General features: G+C 44.9%; 1 protein-coding gene across 1 annotated transcript in view; it reads left to right on the top strand.

The window, feature by feature from the left end:
- Positions 1-18198, top strand: part of LOC311101255 (pleckstrin homology-like domain family B member 1) — a gene marked incomplete at its 5' end in the record, with an annotated part of 105951 nt that overhangs the window by 52595 nt on the left and 35158 nt on the right. Inside the window, one exon of the mRNA XM_084142375.1 lies at positions 8806-10334. Within this exon, the coding sequence (XP_083998501.1) occupies positions 8806-10334 (1529 nt within the window). The remainder of the gene's footprint in view (positions 1-8805; positions 10335-18198) is intronic.

Raw genomic sequence — 18198 nt, 5'->3', positions numbered from 1 at the left:
AACAGGCCGGGCCGGGCTGGCGACGCGCACCGTAGGCTTGGTGCGAGGGGCAGGAACAGGCCGGGCCGGGCTGGCGCCGCGCACCGTAGGCTTGGTGCGAGGGGCAGGAACAGGCCGGACCGGGCTGGCGACGCACACCGTAGGCTTGGTGCGAGGGGCAGGAACAGGCCGGACCGGGCTGGCGACGCACACCGTAGGCTTGGTGCGAGGGGCCGGAACAGGCCGGGCCGGGCTGTGGAGACGGATAGGAGACCTGGAGTGAAGTGCGGCCACAACCCGTCCTGGCTGAATGCCTATCTTCACACACTCTGTGTGAGGCATCCGCACAGGACGCACAGGGCTGTGTACCCGTACTGGCATAACAGCACGTGACACTGGCGCAGGATATCCGGGACCGAGGAGAGGCATTGGAGACCACGAGTGCTGAGCCGGCACACTCCGTCCTGGCTGCATACCCACCTTCGCACGACACGTGCGGGGTGCTCGCACAGGACGTACAGGACTATGCCGAACCACTCGTGGCACAGAACGCCGCTCCGCATACCGCGGAACCTGCCCAGTCCCATGCTGCCATGCCTGAGTACGGGAAGTTGGTTCCGCTCTCCATCCAGGCTCCGCCAACCTGCCTTCTGGCCCCCCAAACCCGGTGGCCTCCTCTCCAAATCGCCCTGTGGCAGCCTCCTGCTGCCCAGCCGACCATGCCGTGTGCCCCCCCCTAAAAAATTTTCTGGGTTGCCTCTCGTCCGTCCGACGATGACACTGCTGACGCCGCTGCTCCTCTCTCGCCAGGGCCTTAATCCTAGCCCATGGCCCTTTGCCCCCGAGCATGTCCTCCCAGGACCACGATTTGCCCACCTGGGCCATCGCCAACCTCTCCATCTCCTTTCCCGGCGCTTCCTCCCATGTCCAGTCTGCCTGCTCCTGGACACGCTGCTTGGTCCTTGTATGGTGGGTTCTTCTGTCACGTTCGTCGTAGGAAGTAGACCAAGGCGCAGCGTGATGAACGAACATGTTTATTTATCATTAGCGATAAACACGGACAGTAAACAAAAACAACAAACGACTCGTAACGTCCTAGGTAACTTAGACCAACACGGAACAAGAACCCACAAACACAAAGGGAAAAACAGACAGTTTAAATATGGCTCCCAATCAGAGACAACCAGCCACAGCTGACACTCGTTGCCTCTGATTGGGAGTCACTCAGGCCAACCTAGAAATAAACAAACTAGAACTCCCAACATAGAATTACACCACATAGAACGAACACACCCTGGCTCAACATATAGAGTCCCAGCGCCAGGGTGTGACACCGTCAAATCTTGGGTGAGAACCTCCTTCCCTCAGCCAGGGCATTGAAAATGGGTTGTGGATGGGTATTCCAGCATGACAATGACCCAAAACACACGGCCAAGGCAACAAAGGAGTGGCTCAAGAAGAAGCACATTAAGGCCCTGGAGTGGCCTAGCCAGTCTCCAGACCTTAATCCCATAGAAAATCTGTGGAGGGAGCTGAAGGTTTGAGTTGCCAAACGTCAGCCTCGAAACCTTAATGACTTGGAGAAGATCTGCAAAGAGGAGTGGGACAAAATCCCTCCTGAGATGTGTGCAAACCTGGTGGCCAACTACAAGAAACGTCTGGGTTTTGCCACCAAGTACTAAGTCATGTTTTGCAGAGGGGTCAAATACTTATTTCCCTCATTAAAATGCAAATCAATTCATAAAATTTTGTTGTTGTTATTCTGTCTCTCACTGTTCAAATAAACCTACCATTAAAATGATAGACTGATCATGTCTTTGTCAGTGGGCAAACGTACAAAATCAGCAGGGGATCAAATACTTTTTTCCCTCACTGTATTGGGTGTTGGGAACTTCCTGGTTTGGTAATGAATGCTTTCCACTGTTGTTTAAAAGGCTTGATTTCTCCTTAGATGTGCATTCCTTGGTGTGGTCGCTAGAGAGGGTCTGTTCTTACCCTTGACGTACGTAAACTGTGTATTATTGTGTGTCACATTAAGGTTGATAGATTTGATTTATGAGTATGATTTCTAAGACATTTCTAGCGTTTGCTTGGTAACCCCCACTCTCATACAGTACATTGCAGTAAGCCTATACAGTAGTTCAGCCACCCTCAGTGAGCAGCTCTGACACATTTCCTACCAGGCTCATTCGTATGCCAGCCAGGCAAGCTTTGTTGGCTATTCACTGCTTATTTTAAGTTGAGGGGTATCTTTTACTGTTTCTATTTTTAAACCTCCACCCTATTCTACTATCTTCCATCTTCCACTTCCTGTGTATTTCCTCTCACTTTCCTGCACCGCACCCTTTCCTTGTGTATTTTAGGTTAACAGAGGGGATTTAAATGCCCTCTCTATCTTAATGATCTCCTGGCTTCAATCTTAATATCCCATCATTTTAAATGGTTGGGCTCTGCCTAAAATGTCTGATATAGCTTACACAACTGTTATTTGATGTAGTCAAAATCCATTGGTTCATTGTCTATGCAGTACAAATTACAATAGGCAAGGAAATATATCACACTGTAGATAACCTAAAAGACTCAATACTATAAAGCCTAGGCATATTTTTTAATTAAGTATGAATGACAGTATGATTTCACAATAGTTTCAATTGTAATGTCACATGCACAAGTACAGTGAAATGCCTTTCTTGCTAGCTCTAACGCCAACAATGCAGTAATCAATAACAATGTAAAAAAATAAATAAAAATAATAATAATAATGTACGTAATACTAAAAATAACAAGGAAGAACAAAAACATAAAAGTTATAAAAAGAAAAAGAACAGAATAAAGTAAGTAAGCATACTATCTATATACAGGGTCAGTTCCAGTACCATATTTACAATGTGCAGGGATACTGGATCGATAGAGGTAGATATGTATAGGGGTAAGGTGACTAGGCATCAGGATATATGATAAACAGAGTAGCAGCAGCGTATATGATGATTTTATGTGTGTGTATGTGTGTGTGTATGTGTGTGTGTGTGTGTGTGTGTGTGTGTGTGTGTGTGTGTGTGTGTGTGTGTGAGAGCAAATTATGGAGTGAGTGTTTGTATGTGTGTCGGAGTATCAGTGAATGGGCTGTCCGCACCACCCCCTGTAGCGCCATGTGATCAAGGGCGGTGCTATTGCCATACCAAGCGGTGATTTTAGTTTTTTTATTTGTTTTTTTAAACCTTTTTTTTGTCCTTTTATTTTTATTTGTTTTCACCAAGCGTTGATGCAGCCAGTCAAGATGCTCTCAATGTAGAACTTTGTAGAACTTTTTGAGGGCCCATGCCAACCTTTTTCGACCTCCTGAGGGGGAAGAGACGCTGTCGCGCATTCGTCACGATTGTGCGCGTGTGATTTGGACACCGAGGAACCTGAAGCTCTCGGGCCTGCTCCAGTGCAGCCCCGTCGATGGGGATGGGGACATACTCGCCCCTCCGTTTCCTGTCGTCCACGATCAGCTCCTTGGTCTTACTGCCGTTGAGGGAGAGGTTGTTGTTGGGGCCCCACACTGCCAGGTCTCTGATCTCCTACCTGTAGGCTGTCTCATCGTCGCCGGTGATCAGGCCTACCACCGTCATGTTGTCAGCAAACTTGATGATGGTGTTGGAGTCGTGCGATGATATGGTGTGTGGGCCTCCCACTACGACTCGGGAAACCATGCAGTTTATTAGGCTACAGATTAAATAAATTATGATGAACTTCACAGGGTTTTGTGAAAGTGCACGGTGATGAGCTTGATGCTGCTTTCCAATAAATATTGAGGTTCTTATTCTGGTGAAATGATCAATGCTTGACTGCCATTTGACAAATACAAATATTCTCGCTCTTATCCATAATAATCTCATCATGTAGACTAGCCTACCCGCACAGCCTACCCGCAATGTATCTGCGAGCTGTTGGCTAGAGCACAGGTGCCCAGACCCGAGTAGGCACATTTGCTATTTAACGTAACAGTTTTTGTGACAAAATTATAGGTAGAGTTGAAATACGATCGAAACACATGATTTTTGTTCGGTACATGAAAATGTAAGCGAAAAAATACATTTTGTGTGCACTACCTCATCACGCACTGATTTTTATCCGCAACAAGTCCGTTTGGTGGAAACAGCACTGGTGGGAAAATGTGCATATTTTCTTTATGCAGATTCTAGAATATTTGCATGAAAATCTGGCCAATTGGATGGAAACCTAGCTACTGTGATTGTCTTTAATTAAAATAGCAAAAAGCAATTTCTCAAGCACGAATTTAGCTAGGACTGTCTGGGAGTGTATATATATATAAAGCTCAGGAAAATCACGTTTTTGATTGCACTGCCCCTTTAAGAACAAAAACCGATGACATAGTTCCCACCCCCTTAAATCTAGCAGGCCGTCACATCAGCACCGTGGACAGGGAAGGGAGGGGGAGCGAGCAAGCAGGGTAGCGGCGCCTGGCACACGAAACCCGGCTGGAATATCACGTCAGCAGAGGCTCTCTCAACCTTCCCGGGTGCCGAGACCCGGGTAGGCTACGACAGGCTTCGGTAAAGGCAGCTTTATTGAGGTAGGAATGCCGGGCTCCAGCTTTTGGGTTTTAGCTGGGTTATAAGTCATTATAAACAACTTAGTCGCAAGATTACCCATTTATGTAAGTACTGATAATTATTATTATTGACGCTTTGGTGTTGGACATTATAGGGTCCGTCCAGGGACAGACACGAATGTATTTTCACGGTCATTCTCTACGTTTTTGACATTGTGGGTCTATTCATATTCTGAGACGTTTGACAATCGAAATGCTGGCGACATCCTACGACCATGTGGCCTGCTCTGTGCTGAGAAAATAACGGCGAAAATGAATAAACAAATAACTGAAATTATCCATATAATTGAAATTTACACCAAAATGGATTGGGGTCATATGGTAGTCGTGCTGTCACTCAAAACGACACGATGCTTAGATCGTTTTCTGCTTAGCAGAAGAAGAGCTCTGGTTGAGTCATTGTAGAAAGACCAGGCAGATAGGCTACTCCCAGCTCTTTACTGAACAAATAGTGGTTATGCATTATTTGTAAAGCCTCTTCATCATCCAGGGCTATGAGATCATCTTTATGAATAGAAAGCAACATCACATGGGATATTTAATTAAGATGGTTATTTAGTGCAGTGATACACAGTACCTTGTTTATCCTGGACTGAAAGTAGCCTATTTGAAGGCAATTGAAGCAGAGCTGTATTTAGAATGGCTTTCACGTTTGGCATGTGCATGATATATAGACATGTCACAGAAATGTGTTCACCTACATATTCACATGCATACAGCACATATTTCCACATACAAGAGTAGCCAAAGATGCATGATCTCACTAATTTGTAATGTACAGTGACATTGTATCATTATGACATCTTACGGCAAGGTGTTTTTTATTTTTATTTTTAGACAATAGAAAATAGCCATAGACAAAAGTCAATAGACAACTGAACAGTCCACAGACATGGATCCACTAAACTAAACATGACATTGGTTGGGACTTAATGCTCAACCTTCAACATAAAGACAAAAAACAAACTCGGTCCTACATAAATTTCAACAAACATTCACGACATCATACTTGCTCACACCTACATGTTCCCACCGTATCCATGTCATGCCTAAATGTAACCCCAACTGGATGATTTGATTAAAAATATATATATACAGTACCAGTCAAAAGTTTGGACACACCTATTCATTCATAGTTTTTCTTTATTTTTACTATTTTTTACATTGTAGAATAATAGTGAAGATATCAAAACTATGAAATAACACATGGAATCATGTAGTAACCAAAAAAGTGTTAAACAAATCAAATTATATTTTATATTTGAGATTCTTCAAAGTAGCACCCTTTGCCTTGATGACAGCTTTGCACACTCTTGGCATTCTCTCAACCAGCTTCACCTGGAATGCTTTTCCAATGGTATTGAAGGAGTTTCCACATATGCTGAGCACTTGTTGGCTGCTTTTTCTTCACTCTGCCGTCTGACTCATCCCAAACCATCTCAATTGGGTTGAGGTCGGGGGATTGTGGAGGCCAGGTCATCTGATGCAGCACTCCATCCCTCTCCTTCTTGGTAAAATAGCCTTTACACAGCCTGGAGGTGTGTTGGGTCATTGTCCTGTTGAAAAACAAATGATAGTCCCACTAAGCCCAAACCAGATGGGATGGCATATCACTGCAGAATGCTGTAGTAGCCATGCTGGTTAAGTGTGCCTTGAATTCTAAATAAATCACAGACAGTGTCACCAGCAAAGCACTCCCACACCATAAAACCTCCTCCTCCATGCTTTACGGTGGTAACTACACATGCGGAGATCATCCATTCACCCACACCGTGTCTCACAAAGACACAGCAGGGCGGCAGGTAGCTTAGTGGTTAAGAGCGTTGTGCCAGTAACCGAAAGGTCACTGGTTCTATTCCCCGAGCTGACTAGGTGACAAATCTGTCGATGTACCCTTGAGCAAGGCACTTAACCCTGATTGCTCCTGTAAGTCGCTCTGGATAAGAGCGTCTGCTAAATGACTAAAATGTAAATGTAAATGGAACCAAAAATCTCAAATTTGGACTCATCAGACCAAAGGACAGATTTCCACCTGTCTAATGTCCATTGCTCGTGTTTCTTGGCCCAACCAGGTCTCTTCTTCTTATTGGTGTCCTTCAGTAGTGGTTTCTTTGCAGCAAAATCGACCATGAAGGCTTGATTCACACAGTCCCCTCTGAACAGTTGATGTTGAGATGTGTCTGTGACTTGAAGTCTGTGAAGAATTTATTTGGGAGGCAATTTCTGAGGCTGGTAACTCTAATGAACTTATTATCTGCAGCAGAGGTAACTCTGGGTCTTCCTTTCCTGTGGCGGTCCTCATGAGAGCCAGTTTCATCATAGCACTTGATGGTTCTTGCGACTGCACTTGAAGAAACGTTAAAAGTTCTTGAACATTTCCGTATTGACTGACTTTCATGTCTTAAAGTAATGATGGACTGTCGTTTCTCTTTGCTTATTTGAGCTGTTCTTGCCATAATATGGACCTTTTACCAAATAGGGCTATCTTCTGTATACCCCCCCTACCTTGTCACAACACAACTGATTGGCTCAAACGCATTAAGAAGGAAATAAATTCCACAAATTAACTTTTAACAAGGCACACCTGTTAATTAAAATGCATTCCAGGTGACTACCTCATGAAGCTGGTTGAGAGAATGCCAAGCGTGTGCAAAGCTGTCATCAAGGCAAAGGGTGGCTATTTGAAGAATCTTAAATATAAAATATATTTTGATTTGTTTAACACTTTTTTTTGGTTACTACATGATTCCATATGTGTTATTTCATAGTTTTGATGTCTTCACTATTATTCTACAGTGTAAAAATTTTTTTTTATAAAGAAAAAACGTTGAATGAGTAGGTGTGTCCAAACTTTTGACTTGTAGTGTATATACTGAGTATACCAAACATTAAGAACACCTTCTTAATATTGAGTTGCACCCTCCCACCCTTTTGCCCTCAGAACAGCCTCAATTTGTCAGGGCATGGACTCGACAAGGTGTCGAAAGCGTTCCACAGGGATGCTGGCCCATTTGACTCCAATGCTTCCCACAGTTGTGTCAAGTTGGCTGGTGGACCATTCTTGATACACACAGGAAACTGTTGAACATGAAAAACCCAGCATCGTTATTTTCACATATTTCGGATAGGTTCAGTGAAATGTGTTGTTTTACAGGGTTAGCCATAGTAGTACGGCGTCCCTGGAGCAAATTAGGGGTAAGTTCCTTTCGGCTCGGGTATTCGAACCAGCGACCTTTCTGTTACTGGCCAAATGCTCTAACCGCTAGGCTACCTGCCATCATACCAATGATGATATTGCTTATTCCTGCTTGGAGCCTATTAGCATATCATATTAATGCCATAATTTACACATGGCTGTCCCCATGTACTCTCTAATCTACCACGTTGACATTATGGGGAGGCAGCGAGTTGCCTGAGATTTCGATTGAATTACCACTGTGCCCTGGCCTGCGCTGCTCTCCAGCCACACACTAATTGGGTTATACTGGCATATTTTCCCCTCAATCTTTCCAAAGCCTGTCTTTTGCTCTCTCTCTCTCTCTCTCTCTCTCTCTCTCTCTCTCTCTCTCTCTCTCTCTCTCTCTCTCTCTCTCTCTCTCTCTCTGTTTCCCTCTGTCTCTCTCTTTTTGTTTCTCTCACTCTTTCTCTGCCTCTTTTCGCCCTCCTTTTTCTCAGTAGCATTTCTTTAATGCAAATTGTGATTTGGGTAAATGAAGTTTGGCAGCAGGCGGGTTTAAATTTAGAAGCACTCTAAGATAATTGATGGATTGAAGTGTAGCCAACCTATAAAACATAAGAGCCAATTGTAGGTACTTGTGCTAAGGGCTCAGGTTAAATCATAAAAGTAACAAGGCACTTTATATTAATGAGAGGTGGTGCAACCGTAAGATACAGGCCATTTATGAACTTTAAGGTCCATTCATAACATCATCTCATTATCTATTCAGCTCTTAGAGCCTATGTCTGTTTCTATTTGTCATGTTTTTAGTTTTCAGGGATATACCATACTGTAAATATTGCACATTTTGGTATCTATACTGTATAATATATATACCGTATATATTGCAGTGATCATAGTCTTCACCCATAGTATAGCCTAGTGAGTGATCATAATATTTTCTCAGACCACCCTTTACATGTGTGTATACTGTATAGTAGGCCTATGTACTGTATACCTGAGACTGATATTAGTTTTCTTTTCCCTACAGACTCAGAGAGCCTTGTCAATGGGAACCATCAGTCCCAGTCGCGCCATCCAGCCCCCGGTGAGAGAGACCCCCGCTCCGAGCATAGTGCCATCGTCAGCTCCATCGAAAAGGACCTCCAGGACATCATGGACTCCCTAGTCATGGATGATCCCCAGCCTTCCTCTTCAGACTCAAAAAAGCCAGACCACCCCATCCCCCACTCCCCGCTGTCCCCCATGGTCAACGGAGGAGGCCGATACCTCCTCTCCCCTCCCACCAGCCCGGGAGCCATGTCGGTGGGCTCCAGCTATGAGAACACCTCCCCACCCTTCTCCCCCCTGTCCTCTCCCTCGGCAGCCAGCAGCGCAGGCAGCTACACCAGCCCCTCTCCCAGCGGCTGCCTGGACCCCCAGGACCCATCTCTGCCCCCTGTGCCGGTCCGCTCATCCAGCTACAACTACACAACTACACCACCCATCCCCCAGCCAAGGACCATACTGACCAACTACAGCCCGGCCGGCGTGGTGCAGAGGGTTCCTGAGAGCCCCAGGCTCCAGAGGAAAGGTCTCCTCGAGGCCCCCCAGAGCCCCAAGCCGGCCCGCAGAGGCCAGAGCCTGGATAGCCCAGGGGGGATGGGTTCAGAGAGCCCCAGACTGACCCACCTATCTGTTGCCTCAGCCGATGCCGGGTACATGGGCATGGGCAGGAGCGCAGTGCCAAGTAGCCCCAGACTCACTGCCAAGTTCCCCTACGCCTCCACGTCCTCCTCCCCATCCAGCCCCAGGACGAAAGCGGGCACCATCCTCCAGGAGCGCCCGGCCAGCCTCTTCAGAGAGCAGGTGGACCACTCCCTCACCTCCAGCCCTTCCAGACAGCTGCTATCCCACACCAGCAGGGCCTTCCAGCCTCCCCTGGACCCCATCGTCCACATCATCCATGGGGGCTCTCCACTCCAGCAGCACCACCCCTTCCCCCACCCCCGCACGCTGCAGCCCCCAGAGAGCCCTCGACTGACCCGCAGGAACCTCGAGCTCAGCAGCGGTGTTGGGGGCAGTAGCATGAAGGAGCTCCCCCCTCTCAGCCCCTCCATGGCTCGCAGAGGGGTGCCTGTTCACCCGGGGGCTCTCCCTGGAAGTATCCCCACGTTGAGAACGCCCGAGAGCCCATCATCATTATTGGGGAAGCTGGGAGTCCCAGAGAGCCCCAGGCTCCTACGCAAGGCTTGCTCCCCCCCAGAGGACCAGTTTGGCGGCAGTGTGGTCCGAGCCCGCAGCCCCTCCCCCACCTCAGGGCTGATGATGATGGAGAGCGGGGGAGGGGGGAGGAAGGCCAGCTTTGGGAATGCCCTCTCCCCTGCTTACAGCCTGGGCTCCCTACCTGGCTCCTCGCCTCTCGCCAGCCCCAGGGGCCATAGGAAGATGTCCGGGCACCCAGGCATGCGGGAGCGCAAAAACAGCATCTCTGAGATCAGCGACAACGAGGACGAGCTGTTGGAGTACCACCGGCGCCAGAGAGAGGAGAGGCTCAGGGAGCAGGAGATGGAGAGACTGGTAAGTAGAGCGGCCTGCTCTTAGCTGGATCAACTGTTAGCTGTGAGCTAGGCTAGCTGTTCATACCAATCATCATTGACCACGTGATACAGAGATACAGGGTAATAGTAACGTAGAAGTTATTAGATTGGTTGAACAATATTTATCCAAGTAATACTATCAATTAAATTACCATTCATTTTTATACTGGTCATCAAGATGGTCTAGGCCTAGGGCAGTGGTCACCAATCGCGATCGACTGGCCGCATTCCTAGTCCATCGCCAAACATTTCTGTCAAAAACCCAACGTTCCTATTTTTTTTTAGTCCTCTTTTTAGCTGCCCTGCGTGCTGGGTAGGCGAAGTGTACCTATTTTGAACCATTTCACCTGTCTGAAGGTAAAAACTCTGCCTTCCCTGCGTGCCTGGAGAGCAAATCAAGTGCACTATAGGCCTACCACTGGCCAATCGGATGGCTCAGATTACCATGCCTGCAGTAACGGAGCACGCGTAAAAGAAAGCTACAGCAAAGTTGATACTGTGAGATTTGAAAACGTTTAAAACCATGACTAGAGCGAGAATGTCAACAAATACAGCAATGAGTGAGTTCATGTTTAAGTTCTTACCCAGCTCTGTCAACACTTTTTATTCAAAACTTTTATAAGCCATAAAATGCACGTTCTTCCTACTTCCACTCATGCTACAACCAGCACTGCAACAGTAATGAATGAGTAGGAAAATGTATCTATAGGCTTGCGTTGTTATTATTAGCGGCTTGGGTCTTTTTTAATATTGAGGAATATTTCACTTTCTCTGTTCATAAGAGTAACAACATGAATTTGTGCATGAAATAATGCGGTGCGACTCGAGTTTCGCCATCAGCTGGAAGACAGTGTCTCTTTTTGGTCAGTGTCAGTAGAGGAAAGGGAGAGCAGAGGTACTTTGAGGCGAGCTCTCAGTCTGCTGCTCTCTCCCTCCGCTGAGTCTGACCATCAGATGCAGGCACCATCAGCCGTGTAAAATTATTTAAATGTATAGTCACTCAGCTGTGCCTCACAAGTAATACAACAACTGATCTATTACCGGCGTGATCAGATAGCCTACCTACATTTTTTTTATATAAATATTTTTAAATGGTCCGAAAAACAATGCATTGGCAGGGCAATTCAAGCAAAGCCAATATGCGGCAATAATGTATTGGGCCTATAGCCTACTGCACAAACTTAATTGCTACAGTAATGTTTTTAATAGGTTAATGTTGCATAGGCTTATGTTTTTTAAGCAATGTTTAAAAAAATCTGAGCGGTAGATCTCTCTCCCTGCCTGTCTCTCTCTCTCTCTCTCTCTCTCTCTCTCTCTCTCTCTCTCTCTCTCTCTCTCTCTCTCTCTCTCTCTCTCTCTCTCTCTCTCTCTCTCCGCTATCTATCCAATAAAAACAACAACGAAACCTGAACCTTCTTAGATGGACCTCATGGTTTTCACATAAGAATTAAATCGTAATTATACCGTCATACACAACATGTTTATGATGAAGCTACTGGATTTGCTGAGCTGTAGTTTGACTTGTAGCCTTTTTTAACCACCATGTTTAGTCTTTCTCCAATCAAGTGTTCCGCCACATGACCAGATAACCGTTTGTTTAACCTAATAGGATGGGAGTGGAGAGAACAGTGAAGTCCATATTTGTGAGGAAAAGGGAGGAGTAGGGATTGTAAAAAACTCTGAATCCCAACTGAAACCATCTAAACTGCCGGCGTGCGGTGACTAAACATCCATGTTTTTCCATGGCAACCCCATTGTTTGTTGTCCCTTTTTGCACTAAAGAGGGGGAGGGAGCGGTCCCCAATGAAGTGCCTGAGACAATGTCCTTTAAAATACTTTTATATACCTGTGTGATAACTCTTGTCTTCCTCCTTGTAGGTACACCATAGCAATATAATGACTAGAATGGGGAAACCCCCTCAGACCATGGCAATATGAAGTTACAGTAATGGGTACATTCTATTTCTATTAGTAGGGTGCCGCTGCCAAAATGAGGGCAGTTCTTTTGGGCAGAGGAGGAATGACTTGCCCTAGCTGCTCTGTGTACACTGGGTTACGCTCTGGTTCCCAACAGGAGCATTACTTCCATTACACAGCAGTAAAACCATGTCTGGCAATCCCAGAATGGACACAATCTGTCTTTGTCTACTCCATCACCTCCATGTGTTGGAATAGGCTGCTGCCCTAAATGAAAGAGAAATGTCTCTGTTCCAATTCAATGAGAAAAGCAATTGCCAGGATTGTTAAGGACAACAAGGTCCTCCAACCCTTAGGCCTATCAGTTAAATTGTATTTGTGATTCTGTCTGTATGGATGGGGTTTAAATTGAAAGGATGGTTATTACAGGGAACGTAATGACCTTTGGTCTTAACCTTGTGCCATTAGACTGGGAAATATTGACATAGGACAGAATGTAAATAGCAGAAGGAATCTCGAGGAATGTACATAAGCCATGCGGATAAGGCATGTAGCTTATAAAGAGAGGGACTAAGAAGGTGGACAGATTGTAGAGATTTAAGTTTTCTTTGTCACCTGCCGTTCTGACTTTCAAAATGTAAGATGGGTGGTTTGGTGAATTACGTAATGCCTGCGTGATTAGTAACCTTGTCTGAAGCCAGAAGGCTTGCATTAGCTACCTGAGCAAATGCATAGGCTTTAGCTTAGTGAGCTATCTATCACAATTATAACAAGATTAAGCCCCTGGCATATGAGCTTTGCCACTGGTATGATAGTATTTTCCTTGTAAGGCGGGATCGAGAGGGGAGTACAAGTATTATATGCATTCATTGTGAACCCAGGTGTGCTCAGCTCATGCAGCACTAAATGAAGGCTTTGGATCCCGTAACCATTATTACCATGAGGTATTTCTGCATCCGTTTTAATCCACCCAAAGATTCTGTTCTGTCCGGGTCTTTAAGATCCAGCTAGACGCAGACTGAACTGTGCAGAGCTAAGCATGACATAATGTCCTTGTAAGTGGAAGGCTTTAGCCTCTTGCCGTGGTGCGAGACGGCGAGAGGCAGCACAGCGAGCCAAGCGTGACACAGGTCTTCAGTGTCTCTCACTGGAGCTGCCAGGGGGAGTGGGAGGGGTATGGGGGAAGGCGAGGTGGAGGGCAGTGTACAGTCCAATCATCGAGGCTATATTTACCCCAAAAGAGCCACACTTTCTGTACCCAAGGACCGCCTGTCTGTCTGTCTGCTCACCGTCTGTCTATCTGTCCATCTGTCTGTCAGAAGTCAGTCTGTCAGTCTCCCAGCAACATGTTGCAGGCCAGGCCAAGCCAGGCCAGGGGTAACTAACTGCACTTTGTCGCCAAGTTATTTCCGGATGCAGTCAGTCAGACCCTGGGGATCAGTGTCATGCCTGAAGCAAAGAGGTATGCTGGGTACAGCTATCTATCCCTACAGAGGGAGGCAACACAAGCTTTCTCTGGCATCCTAATAAACTAACAGCACTGTTTATACATAGGGCTTGTTAACTGTACCAAGGATACTCAATTATTTGTGTGTTCTGGAAAGACATTTGTGTGTTCTGTGGACCGAGAAAACATAAGTGTTCACCAGGGACGACCTCATTCATACCGTCTGTTTACAATGTTTATACAGCACCTTTATTATCTTTCATCCAAGTATCACGTGCCACATAAACCTGTGAAATGCTATCTTAAGATTTTATTTTTGCCAGCCAATCAGAAGTGAGCTCTATATCATATAGGAGTCCAGGCAGTTAAGGATATTATTTCTAAGCTGCCTTTGAGTTGTAGTGCTGCACATGGTTGCTTAGTGAAACACTGCCTTGGCAAACACACTTGGCATATGGCGTTAGTCACTGGCTGGCTGATCTGACTGTCAGACAGATAGTGTTATGAAAACGCCAGTCTACTGATGATTACCTCATTGTTGTAATAGGAAGTCCAAGGATGATGACATCACATATTCCATTACCTTATAATGCTGACACGTTTCGTCAGGCTCACAGCGAAATTTCTAAACTTAGCTAAACAAAAATGCCCACATTCTTCTCAGAATTAGAATGGATACAATTTAGGTTATTATTGTTAGTTCTCTCTAGCTCGAGGGACATATTTGTTGTCCAGAAGAATTTAAGACCTTCATTGAAGTTTCTATACTGCTTTACCTTGAGAGCATTATTTTCTCTCTCCCTCTGTCTCTTTCGCCCCCTCTCTTTCTCTTTCCCTTTCTCTTTGTGCATGCAATTCTGTCTATGAAGAATTTCTAGCAAAGCGAGAATTACTTTTCAATGTCAGAGAGAAAGGTTTGATCTTCACGGGAGAGAGAACGGTATTCTCTGCATGACTTGCATCTTTGTCAGTGTTCACATGGATTAGCACACCAAATATACTCAGGACACCAAATATATTCTCACCTGTACCGTCCTGTCATCGAACAGCATGGCCTAAGTTTAGAATTACAACAATGCCCGGTCAGTCAGTGGTCAAGCTCTGTGGTCAAGCAGCTTTGGTTGATTTAATGACTTTTATAATTTGTAGTTCTTCTAGCAGTATACAACTTTATTATTATAACCACATTTCATCATTAGGCCTAGAATATGAACATGCATGAAGGCTTATATACGCGTTTGTTTGTTTGTCCGTTTATGTGTGTTTGTGCGTACCTGTGTTTGCGTGGGTGCATCCTTTTGTGTGTGTGTGTGTGTGTGTGTGTGTGGTTTAAAACACGGTGGGTGTCGTGTTTACTAGCGGATTATAGTGATCCCCACAGCTTGATTGAGAAAAGACAAAAGAGAGTGAATGAGAGAAAGGGTGGGGGAGATACTGTCAACTCACAGTATCACATCAAATCTCTCATTCAGACTCCATTTGAAGGGAAGCTATTTTAATCTAGTCTGTGTGAATAACAATCAATATGCTCTGTGTCTATTTTAAGTTCTCTGTGTCAGTCCTCTGTAGCTCAATTGATAGAGCATGGCGCTTGTAACGCCAGGGTAGTGGGTTCGATCCCTGGGACCACCCATACGTAAAAATGTATGCACACATGACTGTAAGTCGCTTTGGATAAAAGCGTCTGCTAAATGGCATATTATTATATTATTATTATTAGTTCTACAGCCCCATTGTCACGATTTGCCAAGTACGACACGCTACCATGCTTTTTCAAAGCAATCATTGGTTGGGTGCTTACGACGGCATGTGCGGTGAACAAAGATATGTTAGGCTATCTGCATTCAGAGAACATTCAGTGAGGGAGAGGTCATAGGGCTGTCACAATTATCGTATAATCGTGTAATCGACAATTATGGACAATAACCGTGAACTGAAATGTGTTTTCGTCATAACCGTCTTAATACATTCATTTTAGATGAAGGCGGCATAACCGTCTTAATACAGTCATTTTAGATGAAGGGGGATTCAACTTTATATTCAAGTTTACCCAATAGCAGTTTTTCATTTTTACATGAATTGGGTAAATCATTTTAGCAGATCGGCAGGGTCAGGAGGAGAAGCTTCATTTCCAAAAGTTGCAAGCGGTCAAAAACATTAGTTTTTATGACAGGGGTGTCACCAAAGCTGTGTTGTATTCATTAGGTATCTCGTAGCAACTTTTCAAAGATGCTCTATGATCCATTACAAGCTCAAAACATTTATTTGTAATAAAAATTACAATTATGACAATCACTGTAGCCATTTTCATGACAATTAATCGTTACCCCAAAGTCCATAATTGTCACAGTCCTAGGAGAGGACACCTCTGTCTGAAAAGAGGAAAAGGGATAGTTCAGAAAAGTTTTTTGGACAAAAAATGTTGTTCTAAAAAAGTATTGTCTTTCCACAAGAGGGGGTATCCTCAATTTACTGTATTTGAGTAGAGCTCCTATTCTACGGTCTCCCAAGGGACTGCAGAAACAAGTCTCAAGACTAGAGCATTGTAAACAAATAGGCCCCCAATAGCCTACTTCATTAAAAAACACAACTTGTTTTTCTGATCTGTTGATTTGGCTGTAGGATTCTTTATATTTTATAAATTCTATTAGGATATAAATATTAATCAGTAACATAGGCGTGGTTATGTAAGCCACATCCCATTTGAGGAAGTCAGCCCCATGTGTCTAAGCCCCTCCCCCTGGGCCCGAGGACAGAGGAATGATCTTCATCCGAGCTCTTTTGAAACGTGAGGAGGTGAATCACAGCTGAACAAGCCAGCACTGGGAACAGAACCTAGCAATAGAACCACAGTGCAGCCACAGCTTACTGTACATACTACACTGATCTATGACCAGTAATGGAGCGACGTAAAGTCCTCAGTGGAAGCGGATGGGAAGCTCATAGAGTGGGACAGAGCAGGGACCAAGCCATGCTGTACTTACTCTCTCTGGCTCAGGAGGACCCATCTTTCCTCACCAATGTGGCTGCACTCATGAAGGTAACAGGGGACAACTCTAATGTTAACACATGTGTAACAGTTGCTGATGTCTCTATATTTAAATGTGATTTGGTATGTGTCTGTGTGTTTGGATGGTGTTATTGAGGCTTGTGTAGGGCGGCAGGTAGCTTAGTGGTTAAGAGCGTTGTGCCAGTAACAGAAAGGTCACTGGTTCTAATCCCCGAGCCGACTAGGTGAGAAATCTGTCGATGTGCCCTTGAGCAAGGCACTTAACCCTAATTGCTCCTGTAAGTATTATTATTATTATTTTATTATTATTATTATTATTATTATTATTATTAAGTTGCTCTGGATAAGAGCGTCTGCTAAATGACTAAAATGTAAATGTAAATATATTCATTGTTTCGTTGGTTATAACTGCATTACCAAGAGAGAGCTAGACAGACAAGTTTAAACTGTTAATGCAATTATTGTTTGTTGTTCCAGAATGGATGTGGAATTGGGAGGAAACTATGGGGTGTGTGTTTACGTGTGTGTCTGCCTGTGTCTGCTTGAGTTGGTGTGTGTGTTTGGCTGTTGTCTCATTAATAGAGGCATCATTGGTTTTGAATGCAAGCCAGTTCGACCAGGGAAAACAAGTTTCCTCTCGAACATAGTCAGTGATACAGGCTGCATCCCAAATGGCACCCTATTTTACCCTATGGGACCTGGTCAAAAGTAGTGTACTATATAGGGAATAGGGTATCATTTGGGACAGAGACACCAGCACAGGATGCTGCTGGAGGGCTAGTCTTCCATGTGGCTGTTTGAAGCTTCCGTTCCAATTAGCGCGAGCTAGTGACTAGTGTCACAGAAACTGCCGTGTTTTTCATCTGCCTCCCTGGAACTGTGCATGATAAAAAAGCAAGAGGAAGAAACAAAAGAAGAAAGAGGTCAATCATCAATGTGGTTGTTTTCCAAGTGTTCACTGCACTAAGGAGATTGTGAGGTTCTTTTATCCCTTGGGTTATGAGTTGTGAAGAATGCCATTGTATCAGTGAGACTCTCTGAATTTGTTCTTGGTAACTCGGCGGGTGTCCTTGTTGCATGTCTACAGTGCAACATTTAAGCAATACCAAAACATGTTCCAATCCAACGCCTGACGAGATGCCTACGATATGGGCATTCCCCACAGGGGTGTTTGGTATTTTCCGGACGTCTTCTAGTTGTTGAGCAGACATTAGAAAAATACAGATTTAGGTTGTTTTCTGGTCAGTATATACACTGAGTGTACAAAACATTGACATAGACTGACCAGGTGAAAGCTATGATCCCTTATTGAGTCACTTGTTAAATCCACTTCAGGAGGCAGGTTAAATAATGTTTTTTAAGCCTTGAGACATGGATTGTGTAAGTGTGCCATTCAGAGGGTGAATGGGCAAGACAAAATATTTAAGTGCCTTTGAATGGGGTATGGTAGTAGGTGCCAGGCACACCTGA

Source organism: Coregonus lavaretus, assembly GCF_964263955.1.
Source record: "Coregonus lavaretus genome assembly, chromosome: 26".
Lineage (NCBI taxonomy): Eukaryota > Metazoa > Chordata > Actinopteri > Salmoniformes > Salmonidae > Coregonus > Coregonus lavaretus.
Note: the sequence above shows the minus strand (reverse complement) of the source record. Positions and strands in the feature narration are given on the sequence as shown.